This window comes from Pagrus major, chromosome 20 (genome assembly GCF_040436345.1).
Source record: "Pagrus major chromosome 20, Pma_NU_1.0".
NCBI classification, from domain to species: Eukaryota; Metazoa; Chordata; class Actinopteri; order Spariformes; family Sparidae; genus Pagrus; species Pagrus major.
In genome coordinates, this window is record NC_133234.1 from 26,606,228 (window position 1) to 26,630,733 (window position 24,506).

At 43.4% G+C, this 24,506-nt stretch overlaps 4 protein-coding genes across 6 annotated transcripts in view; 2 read left to right on the plus strand and 2 right to left on the minus strand.

Annotated features, from left to right (window-relative positions):
- Window positions 1-2,551, minus strand: part of LOC141015065 (serine-rich coiled-coil domain-containing protein 2-like) — a 41,736-nt gene extending 39,185 nt beyond the window's left edge. For 2 of the 3 annotated variants that reach the window (XM_073488965.1, XM_073488967.1), the window contains exon 1: window positions 2,015-2,551. The gene's annotated coding sequence lies outside the window, so the exon portion shown is untranslated. The remainder of the gene's footprint in view (window positions 1-2,014) is intronic. The other variant, XM_073488966.1, reaches the window with a different exon arrangement.
- A 1,683-nt stretch (window positions 2,552-4,234) lies between these two features.
- On the minus strand, window positions 4,235-5,779 carry LOC141015865 (uncharacterized). Its single transcript, XM_073490080.1, has 4 exons — window positions 5,661-5,779; window positions 5,517-5,575; window positions 4,332-5,153; window positions 4,235-4,254 (listed from the first exon to the last, which is right to left on the minus strand). The coding sequence occupies exons 1-4, from the start codon at window positions 5,762-5,764 to the stop codon at window positions 4,250-4,252; spliced, it is 990 nt and encodes a 329-aa protein (XP_073346181.1). The 5' UTR covers window positions 5,765-5,779; the 3' UTR covers window positions 4,235-4,249.
- A 1,634-nt stretch (window positions 5,780-7,413) lies between these two features.
- On the plus strand, window positions 7,414-8,761 carry LOC141015786 (D(5)-like dopamine receptor). Its single transcript, XM_073489972.1, has one exon. It carries the CDS (start codon window positions 7,646-7,648, stop codon window positions 8,759-8,761), a length of 1,116 nt encoding a protein of 371 aa, XP_073346073.1. The 5' UTR covers window positions 7,414-7,645.
- A 3,987-nt stretch (window positions 8,762-12,748) lies between these two features.
- Window positions 12,749-20,712, plus strand: LOC141015238 (stonustoxin subunit alpha-like). The gene is made up of 4 exons (XM_073489191.1): window positions 12,749-12,808; window positions 17,561-17,659; window positions 18,061-19,503; window positions 20,168-20,712. Exons 2-4 carry the CDS (start codon window positions 17,584-17,586, stop codon window positions 20,710-20,712), a joined length of 2,064 nt encoding a protein of 687 aa, XP_073345292.1. The 5' UTR covers window positions 12,749-12,808; window positions 17,561-17,583.
- The last annotated feature ends 3,794 nt before the right edge of the window (window positions 20,713-24,506 follow it).

The following is a 24,506-nucleotide window of genomic DNA, read 5'->3' on the forward strand; positions in this document are numbered from 1 at the left end:
TCAGAGAACACGCTGCAGGTGGAACCAAGAGAGACGCAAGTGATACGCAGAACAAGTAGAGGACAGAGCCAGCAGCTAGAGGGCAGAACCTGTAGACCCAAAACAACTACAGAACCAAGCCTTCAGAACAAAACAACTAGAGAACCAAGAATACAGAACAAAATAATTCAAGAGCAGAGCCTGCAGAACAAAGGAGGACATCACCATGAAATCAACAGAACCTGAAGAACAGGACAAAACAAAACAAGAAGCTTAAGACCAGAACCTGCACAACAAAGAACTAAATGACAGAACCAGCAACTAGAGGACAGAACCTGGAACTGGAGAGCAGTTGGAGAACAGAGCCAGCGGAGCTCCAGATGTGGAGGATAAAACCAAACATCCGGACAACATCACCACAGAACCAGACGACAGAACCTGCAGGAAAATACAACTGGAGAACCCAACCAACGGAGCCAAAGAACAATATGACAGAACCTGCAGAACCAGAAGACTAAAAGAATATGAACAGCGCGTTAAAGAGCAGAAAGAATGGAACCAAATGGACCTGAAGAATGTAAATAATGTGGGTTGAAGACGTGAGAAATGTGGATCCGCTGAAACAGTCGTGAGCCTCCAGAACATTCCTCAGTGAAACACCGAGTCCGTCTCCGTCAGTCTGGAAGCATTTCAACTATTCTGCTCGTCTCGGTTTAAATATCTCTGCGTTTAATATGTTTGGGTTCGGACAAAAACATATTCCCATGGTTACACATAGTTATGAGATCAAATCCGACATTTATCTCATGATTTTGACTTTTATTCTCATAATTATGACTTTTTATTTCATAATTTTGACTTTTTATGTCCCACAGGTCTTTCTCTCTGTTTCTCCCTCTCTCTTATTATTTATTTATTATCTCTGCCTCTAATCTTTGTTATTTTATTATTTTCATCATCGATGAATCTGCTGCTTAATCAAATAAACACTGATTTCAAAAAAAACATTAGAAATTTGCGTTGGCTAAATGGACTTCTGAGATCAGTTAAAACATTACGTTTGTTTGGGTTGAATTTTCTATTTCTCCCTCGTGTCAACGCCGTGAAGCTCTGGTTCGGTTTAGGCACAGAAACCACTTGGTTAGTGTGAAAACATCACGGTGTGGCTGGTTTGTTCACCACAAACACGACCGTCCGTCCCGTCCGCCACTTGGACTTGGACATGAGGCCAGGGGAGCCGGGGAATCGAACCAGCAACCTGAGACTCCTGAGCCACAGCTGGACTAAACATTTACAGAAACATAAACGGCGAAGCTTTTTATCTCCGTTTTCTGCAAATGAGACGCAGAAAAGGAAGTAAACCTTCTTCTTTCTTCATACACTTTCTTTAAGATTCTCCGTTTAGATTTAAATACGTACAGGCAGTAACTTTGTGTGTGTTTAATATATTATTTTACACTAAAGTCCAGTGTGAGGTCATGTCAGTGATCCTGTCGCTCTCTTTTATACAGTTTCCCAGATTTCCACACAGTAGTCAAACTCAGACTTTTTAGATTTACAATAAGTGAATAAACGAGCTGCTCTCAGAGGGAAATAAGGTCCCAGACACACCGTTTCAAGCTAGGAAGGTGGCAGGGTCCGCCACATACAGACAAAGTAAAACTCCCTTAAGGTCAGCTGGTTCGTTCAGTCATGAAAACAGAGTTTGTGTTTAGTGAAGATCTTTCTCTGCTCACTAACATCTCCTCACCTGAACTACACAGTGCTCCTTTAATATATGTAATACGGTAACAGGGCTGTGAGCCACCTCCGCCTGTCTCTAAGGTCATTACCGCTGATCCTCCTGCGCAGCGTCCTGCTGTGACAGGAGCGTTCACAGGCGCTCACCTGGCTGCAGGGGGGCTCCCGCACCTGTTACATACGTCACGGATAACGCACATGATGTCACGTGTGTTCATTCATCCGCGGAGGTCAGCGTGGACGTGTGAAGCGGTAATGTGCCCCGTGTGTCCGGTGTCAGCGAGCGGGGACTCACCTGCCGGGGAGACGGAGCATCAGACGGCTAAATGCGGAAATGTCGGAGTCGGGACGGGTGAATGAGAGCAGCTGGACGTCAGGCGGGACGTGCTGAGGTTAAATCCGCCCGGAGAGGGTCTGAGAACGGACGGCGGCCGCTGAAAGTCCCGATAAATCCTGAGGCGGACACGCGGCGCTGCTGCTGCTGCTGCCCGGCCTCTCCGCTGCTGCTGCCCGGCCTCTCCGCTGCTGCTGCCCGGCCTCTCCGCTGCTGCTGCCCGGCCTCTCTGCTGCTGCTGCCCGGCCTCTCCTGCTGCTGCTGCCCGGCCTCTCCTGCTGCTGCTGCCCGGCCTCTCCGCTGCTGCTGCTGCCCGGCCTCTCCGCTGCTGCTGCCCGGCCTCTCCGCTGCTGCTGCCCGGCCTCTCCGCGCTCTACGGGGTCTCCGACGTGCGTCTCCGACGTGCGTGCCCACCTGCGCGGGTTAGCTCACTGTTAGCTTAGCCGAGAATACCATAATAAAAGCTCTGTGTGTGTCTCTGTGTGTGTGTCTCTCTGTGTGTGTCTCTGTGTGTGTGTGTCTGTCTGTGTGTGTGTGTGTGTGTTTGTTTGCGCCTGAAATCCGCCTGTGAGCACGAGCCGCTGAGACTGACTGCAGCTGCACGAGCTGCTGAATCATCCACACACACACATAAACACACGCGTGCACGCGGCCAATGCCTGCGCGAGGCACAGCTGACACTGACGTCATCTGCCCACTGTAAACATAACCCCTTCCTCACCAGAGTCTATTCAAAAAAACACACATTTTCAGCACTGAAACACTGAAAAACGTTTCAAGACACTGTTTGTATTTTATGCAGTAAATATACTCTGTTACAAGAAGTAAGGATGTAACTAAGTACTCGAGCACTGTACTTAAGTACATCTATCAGCTACTTTACTTGAGTACTTTCATTTTCTGTCAGTTTTGTAGAAAGTACCCAAAAGTCAAACTTGAGTGAAAGTAAAGATATGGTGTTAAAATGTTGTTTTTTTTAAAGTCACATATGAATAGTAGCTACTCGAGTAAAAGTCTTAAAGTATGATATTAAATGTACTTGTATTAAAAGCACAAGTAAAAGTAAGTTATAAATATATTTACTGTAAACTGTGAGTTAACTGATTATCAGAGTTAATGTTTCATTTTTACTGATTGTCGATAAAATGTTACTTTGGCTCTGATGTAACATGTAATCTGTAAAGTAACTAGTAACTAAAGTTATCAAATGTGAGTAAAAAGTACAATATTTGCCTCTGAAGTAAAGTGGAAGTGTAGAGTAACAGAAAACAGTGATGGAATGTAACTAAGTACATTTACTCAAGTACAGTACTTAAGATCAACTGTGAGGTACTTGTACTTCCCTTGAGTATTTTAATTTATTCACGTATTCAAGACGTTCAGTCCAGTCTGGACGAAGTTTCCTGTGGACAAGATAAAAAACCTCCAGTTGAGTCAACGTCTGAACCATGTGGAGGTACGCGGGCTCCCTCTAGTGGTACACGGAGGAATCTAAAAATACCCTGCTTTAAAATAATGTATAATACTATGGCAAATGAAATTAAGACACCATAACAGATCAATGAAAACTACACTAAAGACACTGAAAAAAACAGTAAAAGCACAAATACGATGAAAGTAAAGATGTTTTTGTTCCTACATATTAAACTTCTGCACAGACCCGGCTGATCTCACATCAGCCTGTTGATGTCTGACTTGCAGCAACTTGTCATCTGCCTCATCTGCCCCCTCAAGTGGTTGCCAGTTTGTTGCACAAACACTAGCTCGCATTAGCACATACTGGAGCCTGCCATTTAGTTTCCCCCCACAAACTGGCAACTACCAAGACTGTTGATGCTGAACAGATCCCAGCTGTGGTGAACCAGGGGCACAAACCTCGTTAGAGGCTGAACAAACTGGCAGTTGAGATTTTGGACCAGACCTTTTTAAAATGCAATGATTTAGGAAACATCTTGTAAAGTCATCTGTGACATTTAAGTGTCTGTTTTCCAGAGAGAACAGCACTGATTTTAATTACACTGTTGCACAAAGCTGAAGAGATCTTGATCAAAAGGATTAGTGATGAATTGTGGGTACAAAATATTAACCTTTAAGTTAAAACTACAAACATGGCCGACACAGCACAAGTTTACGTGATCAGATTTTATTAACAATTTCGGTCAGTCCAACATGGAAACCGTTGCAGGAGGCTGAAGCTCACCCTGCAAGACAAGAAGAGGGTAAAAGTGAGTCATGATGAACGTTACAGCACAGACAGACAGACTTCAGTGGACTTTACCATGTGGGACACCGTGTCCTCCTTTGGGTCCAGTCACCGGTGGAGACTTGCTTGGTGCTTTGACGGCCCTGAAGGGATAGACTGGTGGTTCAGGGTACTCTGGGGAGTACTGAGTGTGGGACAGGACTTCTCGTGCTCGCTGGTAGCCGTTCCTGGACTGGACGATGTAGGACGACGGCGGCAGAGGGGACGTCTCACTCGCGCTCTGAGGACTCTGGTCGCCAGAGGCCCAGACGCTGAGGTCTGGGAAAGGACGCGACGGCATCCAGTCGCTCGGGTCGTAGAACGAGGCGTCAGCGCCCCCTGCAGGCTGCTCGACCCAAGGAAGGCCTGGAGGACCAGCGTTGGCGTAAGAGACAGGCGCTACATTGTACCCAGAGCTGGGACCAGAGTCGTAGGCTGCGGCCGTGTTCCCAGCAGGGTACGCGAAGCCAGAACGAGGAGCCTCGTAGACGGAGCCCAGGTCCGACTCTCCGCTGGTTCCAGCAACAGGCCGAGGCTGCACGGAGAAGCTCGGAGTCTTCTTCCCAGTGCCCACAGGAGGGCTGACGTACCCGGCGCTCAGGGAAGACGCTTCAGGAGACCTGGAACCTGAAGTCACCACGTACCTGCTGGGCTCAAAACTCTGCGACGAGCCTGCAGCCACACTGGAGGGGGACTGGTTTGCAGCGGGATAGCTGGCCTGTTGGGGGGCTGCTTCACGCTGCAGGGACACCAGAGGAGGACGCGAGCCTTCAGACTGAAGGTTTGATCCAGGAGCAGGTCCACCAGGAGCAGGTCCACCAGCAGAGCCCCATGTAGCGGTGTAGGGATATCTGTAGTCTGGACACAGATTGTGACGAGGGGAGAAGCTGAAACTCAACTTCTTGCAGTGCAAACACACAACTTCATGTTTAAAGTGGCTTTTTTTAACTAAACCACAATAAACCACAAAGATAAAGTTCTTCATGTTTCAACAACTGGATCAACTCCAGTGACGGCAGATTAACGTGTGTGTGTTCTTATCTCAAGTGTTGTGATGATGTTTGAGCTGGACTTCATGAATGACAGAGACAGCAGGTGTGAGAGGACAGGTAGAGGACTCTGCTGAGCGTTTGCTCGTTTCCATGTCAGGATGTTGAGCCTGAACACAGAAAGCTGAGTTCTCGTCGCTTCAGTCAGCAGACAGTCAAAAGTGAGACTCACCTCCTTTAGTTGCAGGAAAACAAGCGGCGCTGCTGAACAGCACACAGATCCAAGAAAGCCTGGAAGAGAGTGACGGCAGGTGAGACTCAGCTGAACTCCAGCAGCTGTATTGTTGCTCAAAGTGAAAACAAATCATTCAGTCACCTTCCAAAGAGCCCGAGCGCCATGTTGGAGTCAGAGAGCAGCAGGTTGATCTTCAGCAGCCTGCTGGAGGTTTGTAGACTGAAGCTCTGTGCTGTGAGCTGCATGTGGCTCCTCTGGTCTTATACTGGTGCTGCACCTGCTCTCTGCACTAATTAAACTCATTAACCACACCTGGAGCTACTTTTACTCAAGTACGCTGCTTAAGTTCAAGTTTGAGGTACTTTTACTTTACTTGAGCGTTTTCATTTTCTGTCAGTGTGTAAAAAATACCCAAAAGTCATATTTGAGTAAAGGTTAAGACATCACCCGTGCAAGTAGCCTAGTACTCGAGTAAGAGTCTTAAAGTATCTAGTATTACATGTACTTACTGTAAGTATTAAAAGAACAAGTAAAAGTAAATCATAAATATATTTACTGTAACTATGAGTTGACTGATTATCAGAATCAGTGTTTTATTTTAACTGATTGTCGATAAGAAATGTGGAGTGGAAGTAAAAAAGTAAGAGAAAACAGCGATGGAATGTAACTAAGTAACTTTACTCAAGTACTTAAGTTCAGTTGTGAGGTACTTGTACTTCCCTTGAGTATTTTCATTGACAGTTATTCACTTACTCAAGACGCACAGTCCAGTCTGGACCCTGTTTCCCGTAATGTAGTCGAGTAGAAGTGTAAAGTAGCAGCAAATGGAAATACTCAGTTACCTCAGAAGTATAAAAGTACAGTACTTGGGGGAAACCATGAATCCTAACACTGAACCTCAGTGTGTGATGTGATGTGATGTCTCAGAACAAACGTGTGCAGTGAACAGAACTTGTTCTGCTCCTGAAGCAGATCAAAGATTGTAAAACATGTCTTCTTCTGATGAGAGCGGACAGAAGACACAGGACCGACAGCAGCTTCTGGACTCAGCTGCTGTCGCTGTGGTGAGTGTTTCCGTCCACTAGAGGACAGAAGTCACTTTCCTTCACTCTGCTGCTGCTCTGAAGACTTCACATCACAAACACATGAACGTTCATCAGATCACAAGTTCAGCAACTCAAACACAGACCTGTCAGCTGACACGTGCACATCTCAGGTGTGTGTGTGTGTTTTAAAGCTCTGCAGCATCAGAACGTTGAAAAAGAGAAAATAGTGAAATAATTAGTCAAAATGTAACTAATAATTTGACTTTTTTCTTATTATCTGAGCTTTTTATCTCATAAATATGTTCAACCATGGGAATATATATATATGTGTGTGTGTGTGTGTGTGTGTGTGTGTGTGTGTGTGTGTGTGTGGTGGTCAGGTTCGGTTCTGTATGATTCTTTATCCTTCAGCTTGTTTCTGTCATTAACATTAATAAAAGTTCTGACATTAAACGTGTTATTTGTGGTGACAGAAATGGTTGTTGGTGATTTATTCATGAGCCCACAGATGTTTTATCTTCCCTGCTCTCGCTCCTGTCTCCTGTCTGCCCGTCACTGTCTGCTGTGCAGCTGTTTCTGAGATGTTTGTGGTTTGGACCGGACATCTGAGGCTCGGGATGTTGTATATGGGGCTGAACATGTAAAGGTCGCCGTCTGCAGTCGCTCTGAGCGGACAGACTGGATGATCTGAGCGCGTCTCCTGCAGGAGGGTCTGCCTGCTGCTTTGACTCCTGGGCGCACAGGAGCTGCTGCAGGTGATGCTGGGAGGAGGATGAGAGACTGGTGACGCGCACGGCGTGAGTCTGGACACCCATGGAGAGGTTTTATAACGACAGTCAGAACCAGAACCCGGAGCAGCTCCAGGTGGTCACAGCGGGAGCGGACAGCCCCGGGCCAGGCGGAGGTCTCAGTCTCCGCGCGCTGACCGGCTGCGTCCTGTGCGTCCTGATCGTGTCCACGCTGCTGGGGAACACTCTGGTGTGCGCCGCGGTCATCAAGTTCCGCCACCTGCGCTCCAAAGTCACCAACTCGTTCGTCATCTCTCTGGCGGTGTCCGACCTGTTCGTGGCCGTGCTGGTGATGCCCTGGAGGGCGGTGTCCGAGGTCGCCGGCATCTGGCTCTTCGGCCGCTTCTGCGACACCTGGGTCGCCTTCGACATCATGTGCTCCACCGCCTCCATCCTCAACCTGTGCATCATCAGCATGGACCGCTACTGGGCCATCTCCAGCCCCTTCAAGTACGAGCGAAAGATGACGCGCAGGTTCGCCTTCCTGATGATCGGCGTCGCGTGGACTCTCTCCATCCTCATCTCCTTCATCCCCGTGCAGCTCAACTGGCACCGCGCGCACAACTCGACGGCGGACAGCCCGGACAACTGCAACGCCAGCCTGAACCGGAGCTACGCCATCTCCTCGTCCCTCATCAGCTTCTACATCCCCGTGGTGATCATGGTGGGGACGTACACGCGCATTTTCCGCATCGCGCAAACCCAAATCAGGCGGATCTCGTCTTTGGAGAGGGCGGCGGGGCCCCGTGCGCAAAACCACCGCCACCGCGCGTCAACGCAGGACGAAAGCTCGCTGAAGACGTCTTTTAAGAGAGAAACCAAAGTGTTAAAGACTCTGTCCATCATCATGGGAGTGTTCGTGTTCTGCTGGCTGCCGTTTTTCGTGCTGAACTGCGTGGTGCCTTTCTGCGACCTGGACAAAGTCGACGGGCCGCCGTGCGTCAGCGACACCACCTTCAGCATCTTCGTGTGGTTCGGCTGGGCCAACTCGTCCCTGAACCCGGTCATCTACGCCTTCAACGCCGACTTCAGGAAGGCCTTCTCCACCATCCTGGGCTGTAATAAATACTGCTCCAGCTCCACGGTGGAGGCGGTGGACTTCAGCAACGAGCTGGTGTCTTATCACCACGACACCACCATGCAGAAGGAGGCCTGCGCCGCGCCGGGCCCCGGGGCGCAGAGACTCACGCAGCCGCCTCCTCCGCCGCCGCACACCGGGGGAAACCTGGAGCAGAACTTCGACAAAGTTTCTGTCATTTCGGATGATTCCCGCAACAACAGCAACTTACTGCTGCCCGCCATCCTGCAGTACGAGTGCGAGGCGGAGATTTCTTTAGACATGATGCCCTTCAGCTCCTCCGGACCCGCAGACTGTGGTCTCATCCCGGGTCAGATCCAGGACCTGTGAGACCCTGAAGCGCTGAAACAGGGTTCGAGTTCCTTCGAGTGCTCTTTTTTACATTAATGGTATAAATATTTAAGTTATGTAAATATTTAATATGCTTCATATTTAAAATGAAATAGCTGTTGTTGTGAACTTCTTTACATAACTGTTGCAAGAAATGACCTGCTGCGTGTGAAGGTGATGGACTTCGACAACCTAATTAAGTGAAGTCACTAGTAACAGCGCTATCACCAGACTCCCTTAACAACTTGACGATTTTAAGAGTTGTTGCATAATGAGGAGAAATTTAACAATCTTTGTGAAACGGCTGTCAGTTTGTCGTCTCTTCGCTGTATAAGCCTTTCTGCTTCTTTCTAAAGTACGTCTTACCCTCCAGCAGCTGTTTGAACTGATTTCACCATTCACACCAAATGTATTAAAGAATATAACATACAACTAACATATAAATACACTGAAAAGTAACTAATATTGGCTTCTTTGTCGCCTGTGTAGAAAACGACCAGACTCCCTTGAAAAAAATGTGTGATTTTAAGAGTTGTTGTTTCATAAGGAGAAATTTAATAAACTTTGTGAAACAGCTGTGAATTCTAAATCATTGGTGCCTTCTTGTGAATTCGGCATTAAGTACAAAACATTATTATTTTTTTCTTGTAAAAACTGTCGTGGCATCACTGACAAACTAAAAAGTAACTATGCTTCTTTGTCGCCTGTGGAGAAAGTCACCAGACTACCTTTAAAAAATGCTAAATTTTGAGACTCGTTGCCTTAGGAGACACATTCAGTTTGATGTCACTTCTCTAAATATACACCTCCATCACTGGAGAAAACTGACACCCTTTTTATACAAATAAAGAAATATCTTCATGTTTAACGTAGCAGAATTAACAAGTAGGCCCAAATAATTAAGAATTAGTTGTAGACAGCGTTTCACACAGTTTATACAGTTTCTCCTGAGGCAACGAGTCTCAAAATTTAGCGTTTTATCAAGGGAGTCTGGTCATTTTCTCGACAGGCGACAAAGAAGCCAATATTAGTTACTTTTTACAGTATTTATATGTTAGTTGTATGTTATATTCTTTAATAAATTTGGTGCAAATGGGGAAATCAGTTCAAACAGCTGCTGGAAGGTAAGACAAACTTTAGACACAGAAGCAGACAGGATGCATTTTAAACATGAAAGATAGACATTTACAGTGATGCCACGACAAACTGACAGTTTTTACAAGGAAAGAAACATCTTAATGTTTTGTTATAAATGCCGAATTTACAAGAAGGCACCTGACAGACCGAGGTGGTGACTGTCTCTGTTGTTCAGAGAGAATATGGTGTGTAGTTCCTCTGGAAAACACTCTGGATAAAAGTAAAAGTCACCCATATGAATAGTACTTGAGTAACAGGGCCACGTCCAGATGGGGGACCTGGGGTGGCACTGGCACCCTGAATGTCCTAAAGTATGATTGACTGTCTGCCCGGTGAGAGGCGGGACTTTATTTCAAACCGTCTCTGAAAGGATTTTTAAATGTGTGTCGTTGTACTTTGTATGTAGCCTACGTTTGGAGGTACAATTTGATGACGTAAACATATTAAATGTAACATTTCTGCAATAAAATGTCTGAAAACGACTCGACCTTTGTTCTGTATGTTGTCGAGTTGAGTTCTTACATTATCCCAAATGTTTCCAACGATGTTCAAACAGAGAAGTCCAGAGTTTCCTCAAGGTAACGTTGTGTTCCTGTAACTTGCAGGAGAGAGTCAGAGAGTCACGTCACATAGATTTTTAACAGCAGTGGTGATTGTTTGATGACTTGAAGAGAATTTGACTTCAGATCTTTGTGTTTATTCGACCTCACACAGCCAGATTAATTTACGGCACATTAGCCGTGAGATAGCGAGCGACATCATGCACTGAGAGTGTGTGTGTTTGAATTCAGGTCAACCTCTGACTGACCTCAGCACTCAGCAGACACTCTGGTTCTCTCCTCTCTGTATGGTAAAACGCTGTTTCACTGTGAAGCTCCAGAAGTGTTTCACAGACTAAGAAACTAAGAAGGAGATAATGACTGGATTTTACATTTTGGCAGAATATTCTTACTCATATTTTATCTCAGCCGTAAGTTTTACTTCACAAATAACCTATGAAATGTTGCCCCATGTGTCCGTAACACAAAGACTGGACTGGCTAACTGTCAGCGGCAGGACAATCCAGATGTTCGGGTAATTGATGCAGTGACGTTTGATGTGAGTGTTCAGGTTCACTCACTCACTGAACCTTTGATATGTTAAACAAGGCTGACCGGACAAACGGGGGTAATTAATATCAATTACAACATTAGTTTCAGTGTTTAATTGCCCCTTCAGGTAATTGCGGGCTGTTTCTGTTCGAGGGTTCATCCTGCTGCTGCTGAGACTCTGAACTGAACAAGAGATCTGACATTCAGGTGTCTGAACTGTGTTGTAAAGGTGAAATGTTTCTGCGTTAACTGAAGGCTGTTGAATTATTTCTTCCTCAGACTTCTTCAGCGACCTTTGATCAGCTCTCTTATCAGTTAGACGTTCAATAAATGAACTAGCTGGACTGCCGGTTGTAGCTTGAGCTGTGGCTGAGAATATATAAGTGTGTTTGTTAGAAATACAAAAACAAAAGTGCCGGTCTTAAATATATCTTCTCTCTTTTATTATGTCACAACATCATGTTTAAGTATCTTTAGTGCACATGTCATCATGTCATCATGTCTGTTGGGTATGTTGAGCAGTCTACATATTAAACAAGTAAAGTAAAGAAAGAAAGAAATAAGGCTTCTCTAAAGACCAGTCTTCATAAGTGCAGAAAAAAGTCTTTGAAACAAAATAAGAATTAAAAAGTTTGATGGGAGATGAATGCAACACAACGTTTGTGATTTACGAGCAGCCCCTGAATGCACCATGTAACAGCAGGAAGTTCCTCTGATCACTGCAGGACCACCAGGAGGGAGTCACCCGGTCCAACAAGAGTCCGACCAAAGTTGTGTTAGAGACGAGGAGGGAGTCTGGTCTGAAGGGATCGGTATCATTTGTCCTCTTGGGGACAGGACTGACGATAAACAGGTAAGTTCAACATGTCTGACTCTTTATTGTTAGTCAGGTTCAATGTGACAGAGATGAAGAAAGGTTTTCTGTTGGTCACTTCAGTGAAATGTGTCGCAGTATTTTCTAGTTCCATGACTGACATTCTCAGATGAGCCTGTCTGATTGCTTGTCCTCTGGTACCGGTCTTCTAGAACTGATCCAAACGCAGTGTTTAATTGCCCCTTCAGGTAATTGCGGGCTGTTTCTGTTCGAGGGTTCATCCTGCTGCTGCTGAGACTCTGAACTGAACAAGAGATCTGACATTCAGGTGTCTGAACTGTGTTGTAAAGGTGAAATGTTTCTGCGTTAACTGAAGGCTGTTGAATTATTTCTTCCTCAGACTTCTTCAGCGACCTTTGATCAGCTCTCTTATCAGTTAGACGTTCAATAAATGAACTAGCTGGACTGCCGGTTGTAGCTTGAGCTGTGGCTGAGAATATATAAGTGTGTTTGTTAGAGATACAAAAACAAAAGTGCCGGTCTTGAATATATCTTCTCTCTTTTATTATGTCACAACATCATGTCTGAGTGTCTTTAGTGCACATGTCATCATGTTTAAGTATCTTTAGTGCACATGTCATCGTGTCATCATGTCTGTTGGGTATGTTGAGCAGGCTACATATTAAACAAGTAAAGTAAATAAAGAAAGAAATAAGGCTTCTCTAAAGACCAGTCTTCATAAGTGCAGAAAAGAGTCTTTGAAATAAAATAAGAATTAAAAAGTTTGATGGGAGATGAATGCAACACAACGTTTGTGATTTACGAGCAGCCCCTGAATGCACCATGTAACAGCAGGAAGCTCCTCTGATCACTGCAGGACCACCAGGAGGGAGTCACCCGGTCCAACAAGAGTCCGACCAAAGTTCAGTCAGGGACGAGGAGGGAGTCTGGTCTGAAGGGATCGGTATCATTTGTCCTCTTGGGGACAGGACTGACGATAAACAGGTAAGTTCAACATGTCTGACTCTTTATTGTTAGTCAGGTTCAAAGTGAAAGTGAAAGAGATGAAGAAAGGTTTTCTGTTGGTCACTTCAGTGAAATGTGTCGCAGTAGTTTCTAGTTTCATGACTGACATTCTCAGATGAGCCTGTCTGATTGCTTGTCCTCTGGTACCGGTCTTCTAGAACTGATCCAAACGCAGGGTAATAGTAATATAATAATAAGTAATATAATAATAGAGTCATATCTCATTTTCAGTTAACATTAGGATTGGACTGTTGTGACGTCATTATTCAGTCTGATTCTGTCATTATTCAGGAAGCCCCTCCCCCACCCAATTATTTCTAAAACCAGTTTCCTGCTGTTGTCCATGTGGTTCATAATGACCAGCAGAGTGAAAGCAGGTCTTTGTGCTTCTTCGCTGACATCTTTGAAACAGATGAAATAGAAATAAAATCTGTCCAGTGTGTTGTGAAGGAATGAGCCACATATGCAGTGATTTGTTTTTAAATCCAGCCCGACACTGAAATGAACACTAACTGGCCCTTTACCTCAGCTCTTTTCATGTGTTTGGAAGTTTAGCGGTTTGGAAGGACGAGCTGCAGATGTATGTTAGTGGTTTTTGTTGTGCTCACATCACACGAGGCACCATTATATAGTGCTTCATGCAACAGTAATAGGGAGATTTTGGTTAAATGTATCTAATCAAGAATAATTAATGATTATCAGGGATAATTAGATCCAGTTTACATTAGATCACCTCGGGGCACCACCCTTGAAGAAGGGAAAAGAGCCAAATCAGTCTCAGAAAAAGTACTAAACTGTTTGTAACTCTGATTAATAATTAACTTAATAACTACAACCAAAATGACCATAACAGCTGTGATGGTGGAAGGGTTTTGGAGTCCTTGACAGAGTCGATGTCGGCAACACTCACTCTTGTACAATATTAAAGGGACAGCATGAAGGTTCAAAAGTCTTTTATTCAACACAAAGATGAAAACACACTAACACGTACTATATACAGGAATGTGTGTGTGTGTGTGTGTGTGTGTGTGTGTGTGTGTGCGTGCATGTGCGTGTGTGTGTGTGTGTGTGTGTGTGACGTGATGCCAGGTTAGAGAAGATGGTTAGTTGCATGCAGAGACTCTGAGTCTGTGTGAAGCATCATTCAACTAACGTCAAATTAGCTGTGTAGGAAAGTAAACTACCAGTAACCTGACCTGAGATCACAATAACACTCAAACAGTGGACACACATAAATTGAACACATGTGCATCACATCAACCAGAGTTTAAAGTCCTGTGCTTAGCTGTGCTATGCTATGCTATCTAAGCCCAGTTCAACCAGTCTTTGAAGGAAAGGTGCTGGTGGTTGCAGGAGAACGTTGGGATTCCCATGTTGAATGCTGTTCTTGCTGTGCAACGACTGATGAAAGTCGGCAGATGGAGGAACCTGGTCGTTCCTTTCCTTTGCAGGGACAGCAGCTCGGTGCTAACTTGCTTGGTGTTCCTCAGATTATGAAGTTAGCTGACAAGCTTTGTGTCGCAGCTGCTGGTGCTAACTGATCAGGAATACTGGCAGGACCTCGTGTCGCTGCAGTGAGGAGAAGTTCTGTGGGCCTGCTGCAAATGCAGCTTGCAGCTCTCCGCAGCTGTTAGGCCCAGAAGAAGAGACCTTGAGGGCAGGCAGCCCCGTGGGGGGGGAGATGGAGAGGAGCCCTTGAGGATAAGAAGTCGAAGGAGTGGAGGGCAATGACTTGAGAAGAGAGAGAACAAGGAAGGCGCTGGAGTTTTGACTATCTGATCAGAGGGGGGTCCGTCACCCTGACCAATAGTAGCTCAAAGCTGAATTTTGCACCTAGGTGTGAAGAATGGGGAATTCTGGGACACTGAGTTCAGGTCAGAGTCCATTTTGAAATCCACAATGAATGACTTCATCTGTGGGTCCCATCATTTTGAACCTTTCTTTCCTTCATGGTTAGTGGTTTGGTGAAGCCATTTATTATCAAACAATCGTGTCTGCTCTTTTTAAATCATAATGACAACAGAAAGTACCCAAATGACCCTGATCAAAAGTTTACATACCCTGGAGGCTTTGGCCTGATAACATACACACAACTTGACACACACGGGTTTAACCCTCATGTTGGGTTCATTTCATGTCAAACAATTTAGTGTTCCCGGTCAAAAATGACCGCTCCATTAAGACTCATCATAAAAACTGTAATAATACATATATTATCACTACTTGTTGTGTTAGATTTTTTTATCAACTTAAGTTGTTGTGAACATTACAAGTTTTGAACTTCTATTTGTTATTTATGCCTCATTGATCTGAGCTCATACATCTTGAATTCGAGTTCTAAAAAACATAATTTCTGTATTATTTTGACTATAAGAAATAATCAGATGAAACAAAGTATACTGTTTATCACAGACTACTTTGGGTCAAAGTTACCAAGGACATTTGTTTTGAAACCATTTAAAATTTTTATACAGTCACATAAAGTAACACCTGTTGTGTTCCTGGTCAAAAGTGACCAGGAAGATTTTATTTGTGTACAAAGGAAATTATCCCAAAACTACAATAACATTATAATGTTCATCAGTCTATCAGATGTGTTTTTACCTGATAACAGAAAAAAAAGAAAACTGATAACAAAATCAGGCTTCTAAACTTGATGGAGTGGGTTAACTCAAACTTCAATGGTGTTTTTTCTCATGCACATGTTGGACAATAAGTGCAGGTTGTTGCATGTGCCTTGCAAATATATGCATTGCATTTATGGCACATTATGCTTGTTTTCACATTTCTTGGCGCACACAGACTGCACCTCTTCCTTTTTTGCATCCCATAAACTGCTGGTAGATTCATTTCTGGATCTGTACACACCAGTCAAAAGACCCAGGTATGCTTTGATGTCTGTCTGGGTTACCTCCTTCCAATTGTCTTTGTAAATCTGTTTCCCCTCCAAGTTGGTCATGTTTACCACTATGGTTTCGATGGACTCAGTCAGGAACAGTTCAAAGCAGGATTTGATGTCATCAATCCGGGATACGGCATATTTTGTAGGTGCTGGGGTCATCCTGATGACATTTTCAGCTGAAAGCCTGCCTTGATTCTCAGGTGGGGATGAAGACCAGGATTCTTTGACTTGAATGTGACAGCAGCCTCAGCACGGCCATCCTCTTCATAACCGGATTCCTCCCCATCAGTTATTTCTTGGTCTGGATTATATTCTGTGTCGTTTTCAGCTTCTGACACTTCCTCCTCTAATCCGTCCTCACTGTCAGTTTCCTGGCCTCTCTCCTCCTCACCAGTGTGGTGATCAAATATATAATCAAGAGCCTCACTTATGGTATATCGATGCCACACAATGGGCAATTCAGCTGCTCTAGGAGGCTTTTCCTGACATTTTCTTAGTCGCATCTTACAGCAAAAGCCACATGGTCCACAGAGAGCTTCCAAAGCATCACAGGGATCTCATCGTCAAAAGGTATCAGTCAGGAGAAAGGTACAAAATCATTTCCAAGGCATTAGATATACGATGGAGCACAGTGAAGACAGTCATCATCAAGTGGAGACAATATGACAGTGACATTACCAAGAACTGGACGTCCCCCCAAAATGTATGAAAAGACGAGAAGAAAGCTGGTCAGGGAGGCTGCCGAGAGGCCTACAGCAACATTAAAAGAGCTGTGGGAATTTCTGGCAAGTACTGGCTGTGTAGGACATGTGACAACAATCTCCCATATTCTTCATATGTCTGGGCCATGGGGTAGGGTGGCAAGACGGAAGCCTTTTCTTAAGAAAAAAAACATCCAAGCCCGGCTAAATTTAGCAAAAACACACTTGAAGTCTCCCAAAAGCATGTGGGAAAATGTGTTGAGGTCTGAGGAGACCAAGGTTGAACTTTTTGGCCGTAATTCCAGAAGGTATGTTTGGTGCAAAAACAACACTGCACATCACCAAAACAACACCGTACCCACAGTGAAGCATGGTGGTGGCAGCATCATACTTTGGGGCTGTTTTCCTTCAGCTGGAACTGGGGCCTTAGTCCAGGTGGAGGGAATTATGAACAGATCCAAATACCAGTCAATGTTGGCACAAAACCTTCAGGCTTCTGCTAGAAAGCTGAAGATGAAGAGGAACTTCATCTTTCAGCACGAAAACGACCCAAAGCATACATCCAAATCAACAAAAGAATGGCTTCACCAGAAGAAGATTAAAGTTTTTGATTGGCCCAGTCAGAGCCCAGACCTGAGTCCGATTGAAAATCTGTGGGCTGATCTGAAGAGGGCTGTGCACAGGAGATGCCCTCGCAATCTGACAGATTTGGAGCGTTTTTGCAAACAAGAGTGGGCAAATATTGCCAAGTCAAGATGTGCCATGCTGCTAGACTCCTACCCAAAAAGACTGAATGCTGTAATAAAATCAAAAGGTGCTTCTATTTTCCCCCCTTAAAGATTTCAGTTTGTTTTTCAATTGAGTTGTGCAGGTTAAAGGTCACATTAAAGGTGGAAAAAGTTGAAATGATTCATCTTGGTCTCATTTTCTTACATCACAAAAACCTGACATTTTAACAGGGGTGTGTAGACTTTTTCTATCCACTGTGAACAGATAAATAAAACCCTGTCTCCCAGTCCCTGTGGCAGTGTGGACGGTTTTGTCTCTCACTCATTTCAGATACCTGAATCAAAGGTTGGACACTCTATCACTGTATCTGTACATATGCTGTTGTTTTTTTACCAACAGGAAGAGACTTGTCCTCAGGTGACATGGCGGTGGCTGCTCTGGGTCGACCTTTCACTTTGGGAATGCTGTACGACGGTCGGAAAGATGAGCTGATTCCAGGTAAATCTTGATGTTGACTACAGAAAAGTAAAATCAATAATTAAACTGGTATCTACAGATCTGTTGAACTTTAAATCATGAAGTTATTATGTGTGACTGTAAGTCACAGAGGAGACAAATACATACAAGACTCTCTCATCTGCATAGAAATGGATGCTGTTTGTGTTGGTGTGATAATATTTACGATGTGGAGTAGATGGCAAAGGACCCAGTACAGAACCTTGTGGTTCTCCCTTATTTATCCCAAAGATGTTTAAGACCATTGGAACAGGTTGCCTGTGTTCTGTTGGACAAATATATTTTATTGGTTTAAATGATCCACATCAGCTCTGTTTCATGAGCTCTACTGAATCTTACCAAAGGGTTTTGCTTGAACACATACTCTACATCTTTGTCTGTAGGTTCGACTTTGTGGGATGAAACAACTCTACAGAACAACACAGTCAGGAGTTCTCAACATGGTAGTGAATTTGATATAACTGCATCTGACTCCATTGAGTCCAAGTCCTCTCTGATGGATATTGAAGGTTCTCTGAAGGTCAGTTTCATGAGTGGACTGGTTGAAGTTGGAGCATCCGGAAAGTATCTGTATGATACGAAGAAATTCAAGAATCAGAGCAGAGTGACGTGTCGGTACAAAGCTACCACACACTTCAATCAGTTATCAATGACTCAACTTGGATCCTTGAACACCCAACAGATAGATGTCATCAAGAAGGGCACAGCAACACATGTAGTCACAGGAATCCTTTATGGGGCAAATGCTTTCTTTGTGTTTGACAGTGAGAAGTTAGAAGCCAGCAGCGTTAAGAACATCCAGGGCCACATGGAGGCTGTGATCAAGAAGATCCCCAAATTTGATGTTGAGGGTAGCATTGACGCTCAGCTGACTGATGAAGAAAAAGACGTGACCAAGAAATTCTCCTGCAAATTCTACGGAGACTTTATTCTTGAAAGCAACCCTGCATCATTTGAAGATGCAGTGAAGACCTATGTAGAGCTTCCAAAGCTGCTGGGAGTGAATGGAGAGAAGAGTGTTCCTCTGAAGGTCTGGCTGACTCCTCTGAAGAATTTAGAGACCAAAGCAGCTGAGCTGAAGAGAGAGATCAGTGTTGGATTAGTGGGGAAGCTGCAAAATGCTCTTGAAGCTTTCAGAAAAATACAAATGAGATGCGAAGGTTCTCTGGACGACACAGTGGTGGAGAATTTTCCACAGATCCAAGACGAGTTAAACAAGTTCCAAAACTGTTGTAATCATTGTGTATCCAACCTCAAGACAAACATGGGGAAGAGACTTCCCTCCATCCGTGAAGGTGAAGAAGACGAGAGCTCAGTAGAGAAACTCCTTGAAGACAGAAACAAGTCACCATTCAGTTGTGAAAAACTAAACAAGTGGCTGGATCATAAAGAGAGAGAGATCAACCTCATCAGGTCCTGCGTGGAAATGATGGAGGGAACAAAGATCGTCCCAAATCAGTCAGAGCTGGACAGAGAGGTTCTTGCTGCAGGTGTCGATGATGCTCTGTGCTTCGTCTTCACCTCCCTGCAGAGTGCTGACCCCGGCCTGGATGACATGGAGAAATACCTGGATTCACTTAAAGGAAGTACCAATGAAGTCCCATGGTACTACTCAGATGAAGTTTTAACCAAAATGAGAGGACAAGCCAAATATTTCAAATCTGTGAAGAGCAGCAGCAGATTCTGTTTCCTGGTAGCGGCCATCGCAAATGAGAAATACACCGGAGCAACCATCTACCACTACAGGAACGGCATTCTGCTCACTGAGGATTACCCTAAAATCATTGATGTGGAGACTGTCACAGACAGAAGAGATTTAATCCGGTGTAAGTATTTTATTTTCACTGTAAGACAAATAAGAACAAATGAGTCTCCTTCAGAAACCTGACTGCTCATTCCTTTTATTACTCTCAGACTTCATTTGAAGCTTTTCTTAGAAAAGTCCTGCAGATTTTCTCGGCGCCGACACTGAAACTGATTTATAGACTTCAAGTGAAATGAGCGACAGTACTGTGGATGCACAGTGGTTAAAGAAGTACTCAGATCCTTTAATTAAGTAAAAGTACCAGAACAATAATAGAAAATGACTCCATACAAGTTAGTCCTGCATTCAAAAGATGACTGTAGTAAAATTATACAGCTGTTATCAGCAAAACATCATCAAAGCATCTGAAGCAGGAGTAGATACTTTTATATATATGTGTAAGAACACAGCTGGACGGAGGCTGAGCTCTGAGAGTTTAATGACCAGCGACTGCTCCACTGTAACTGTTGGCTACATGACAGTCAAACATCATCAACTTAAGTTGGAACTGAAAGTATCTCAAAGTGAAATATTGACTTTCCACCACTGTCCATGAACAGTACGTAGGAGCATGTGACTGAATGTTCAAATATATGAGCCTATCCTTTCAAATGTCTTCATAATAATCCATAAATGTATTTTCAGTATGAATTGTGATCACGATCACGTCTCGTTCTCTCCATCAGACGCCTGTGATCTCACTCTGGACCCAGACACAGCACACAACCATCTCACTTTGTCTGAGGGAAACAAGAAGGTGACACATGGAGCAGGACAGTCGTATCCTGACCGACCACAGAGATTTGATCGTTCGCCTCAGGTTCTGTGCAGAGAGGGGCTGACTGGGCGCTGCTACTGGGAGGTGGAGTGGGAAAGTTTTATGATCAGTGTTACTGCAGGTGTTTGCTACAGAGGGATGTCAAGGAAAGGAGTCGATGAGCAGTCCAGGCTCGGAGGGAATAAACTGTCCTGGTGTTTAGGATACATAAATGTTTTCTTTGGTTTAGTAAGATCTCTCTCTGCACATCATGATAATCAGAGACATGGTTTACCTGTTCCTCCTCGCTTCACCCGTCTGGGAGTGTATCTGGACTGGCCTGCTGGCACTCTGTCTTACTATAAGGTCTCATCTGACACTCTGAGTCACATCTACACCTTCCACACCAAGTTCACTGAGCCTGTTTACCCAGGCTTCAGGCTTTTGGAGGGATCCATGTTTCTGTGTCTGTAAACTTGTCAGCACATGATTCAGTTCAGATTCAGTTCAGTTCACTGAAATCACTGAAATCACTGATTCAAATGTTTTGATTGTGAAGCGTCATCATGTCAGTCACATAACAATGTCAAATAATATAACGCTTCTTTATGTTTGAGGGTCTTTAGTGCAGATGTCATCATGTTTGAGGGTCTTTTTTTTTTGAACAATGTTTTTATTTTATTTTGCATCATTCATTACAGTGCAGGTAACGTACAAGTGCGAATAGTTAAGTTTTTTAAAATATATGTTATTCTTTCCATTGACATACACTGTGCCAAACATTTGATCCAAGCTCCTATTGTAGGCACCGCAGTTTTCTTCCAATTCAGAGCTGTCAGACGCTTTGCCTGTAATACAGCAGAATTAATAAATGTGTATTCTCTGTAGCTCTCAGGTTGAGGTTTGCTGGATACAAATGTAACAGAGTCATGATTTTATCCATCACCTCCCTCCAGAATTTCTTAATCTTGTCACATTCCCAGATACAGTGTCTAAATGTTCCTTTAACCTCATTGCATTTAAAACATGTATCAGGTATATCGTTGTTGTATCTATGAAGCTCGACAGGGGTTATGTAGGTCCGCATTAACCAATTGTATTAGAGTAATTTTAAATTAGTGTTGGCTGTTTGTGCTTGTGCCTCCTTACAGGCTTTGATCCGATCATTGTTTGAAATGTCCACCTTTAATTCTGCCCTCCATGTATCAAGTTTGGGTGCTGATGATACATTAGAAGCGGATGTTAGCCAGTTGTATATTAATGAAATCCAACCTCTGTTAATACAATTGTTAGTAATAATTTCCTCTAAAGATGAAAGTGCAGGAATTGCTAATGACTTGTTTTGCATAGCAGAAATAAAGCTTCGCAATTGCAAATATTTGAAGAAATGTTTTTTTGGGATGTTATATATATATGAGAAATTTCCTCAAAAGACAATAAAACATCTTCCTTATACAGGTCAGAGATTTTACTTGGCCCTTTCTTTGCCCACAATTTGAACCCAGCATCCAGCTTGCCTGGTTTAAATGAGACATTACCCCAGATTGGGCTAAATTGTGACAGGGAGTTTAATATTTTCATGTGCTTCTTTACCTCGCACCACACGTTAACCATAGTCAGTATTATAGGATGAACTGTATTCTCTCTTAGGTATTTTAATTCAGCTGAGTACAAATATAAATGAAGTGGTATCTGAGCATATTGTGCTTCTATGTCCATCCATGGGGTCTTGTTTACATCAGAAAAGTAGAATCTCAAAGTGGTCAGCTGTGCTGCGAGGCAGTACCAATCCAGGTTTGGACATTTCAACCCCCCTGCGTCAAACGGGAGATACAACAGAGACAGGCGAACTCTGGGACATTTCTTATTCCATATACATTTTCTGATGAGTGGTGTTATTTTCTCAAACGTCCCGTCAGGTGGCGCCAAAGGAATATTATGGAATAAATATAAGAATTTCGGTAATATGTTCATCTTTAAAATATTTATTCTGCCTATCAGAGAGATAGGCAATGACATCCATCTTTCTAAAGATTTATATACTGAGTCTAATACAGGTTCATCATTTATTGGTGATATATTTTGTAACTGAGGTACTAATTTAATGCCCAAATAGGTAAAACCAGTTGAAAGCTTAAAAGAAGATATATGTTGATCAGGATTTTGTCCCTCATTTTCATTAAGCAACATAAGTGAAGATTTTGAAGCGTTCAGTTTGTATCCAGAGACTTCACCGAACAGGCCTAACAGATCTAACAGTGCAGGTATGGAGGTGTCTAATTGTTTTAAAAATAATTCCTTGTATTTGCCTGTTAGTTCTAATTGCTATTGCTAATGGTTCTAAGCTAGTATGAATAAAAGTGGGGAAAGAGGCGAACCCTGTGGACAACCTCTTGTAATATTGAAAGGTTTGGATGTCACATCGTTTGTTAGTACCTCAGCTACAGGGTTAAGATGTAGTACTTTAATCCAACTACAGAATGAGTCTCCAAATCCAAATCGGGTGATGACATCGAAGAGATAACACCATTCAACTCTGTCAAAGGCTTTTTGCTGCTGTTTTTCCTGTCTTCAATGCACCTATAGCTTCAGAAATGTCCGCTGTACTTAATTGTTTGTCTAAAATATTCTTACTTTCCTCAGAGATCTTTGGAATATTAAGTTGGTCTAAGAATTTGGTCTGGGTATCGATATTGATATTGTACTGATTTATAGAGATGTTCGTAGAAGTTTCTAAATGCTGTGTTAATTTCCAATGGCTCGATAGTGACGTTCCCATTCGCGTCCTCTATCCTTATAATTGTCCTCTCTGTTTGTTGTTGTTTAATGCGCCATGCAAGAAGCCCACCAGGTTTTTCCCCTTGATCGTAATAATTTTGTCGAAGTCTCATTAAATTTGCAGCGGCCTTATTGGATGTCACCTCATTATATTGAGTTCTTAGTAATAATAACTGCTTGTGCACATCGTTGTCACTTTGCCCCTCCTGAAAACTCCTGTTCCAACATTTTGCCTGTGATTCTCTTGATCGCCTGCTTGTATAACTTATAATCTGACCCCTAATAAATGATTTAAAGGCTTCCCACCTGATTGTGGCAGACGTTCGGGATGTATTACTCTCAAAATACATGTCAATTTGTTCACCTAAAAATTGTAAGAACTTTGAATCCTGCATCCATTTTGTTTGAAATCTCCACTTAGGGGGTTGGCGAACCAGTTTTGCTCCACATAGACCATAGAGATAACTGCATGGTCTGAGATGATTATGCTGTTGTAGTGGCATCCTCTAATATTGGAAAGGAGTTCTGCTGACACCAGAAACTAATCTTTTCTAGAGTAACATTTATTCGTACTAGAGTAACAGGAGAACTCCTTCGCTGTTGGGTTCAAATGCCTCCATATACCCACTAGATTAAGTTCTTTTATAAAATGATGTAGTGCTTTTCTGGACTTCATGTGAGTGTTGTCCACTCCAGCCGATCCATCTTTGCTTGGATCCAGGACACAATTAAAATCCCCAGTAATAATGTTTTTACCAGACAGTGTTGAGATTCTCAGGAATAGGTTATTATAAAAGTTAACATCGTCAATGTTTGGTCCATATACGTTAACTAAATTCATCTGTGTTGACAGGAGACAACCTGGTATAATTAAAAATCTACCATTAGGATCTTCGGTTACTCTATTTGTATTGGAATAGACTTATGTATTAATGTCGTTACAGCTCTGGCGTTAGTAGAATATGAGGATGCTATGAAATGTCCTGGCCACCTACGTTTTATCTTAGATGTCTCATTAGCTACCAGATGCGTTTCCTGTAGGAATACTATCTTAGCTCTTAACTGTTTGATCATAACCTGTTTCACTTTGATGGGTTTGTTCAGGCCTCTGCAGTTCCATGAAATACATTCAATTAAAGTATCCGAGGTTTAAGGTTTCCATATATTTAAGAAAACAATGAAAAGGCATTGAATTTAATAACTAAAATTGGTACCATGCTGCACATGAAGAGAGCGAGTTCTCCCATCCCAAACACACAAGCCCAACTTGAACACATGGGCAACCCTCAACCCTTCTGAAACGTCTTCCTTCTAGTCCTCTGAATAGATCCACATCACGATGAGGAGCCAATCTTCTGTTTACCTAAAATCTCCCGCTGTTGTTGCTTGTTGGTTTAAGATTAATTCCTACCTTTTCTGTTATTTGCATGAACTTGTGAATATATTATGTCTTAAGTTTTTAAACTAGTTGTGCGCCTGCACATGTGCAT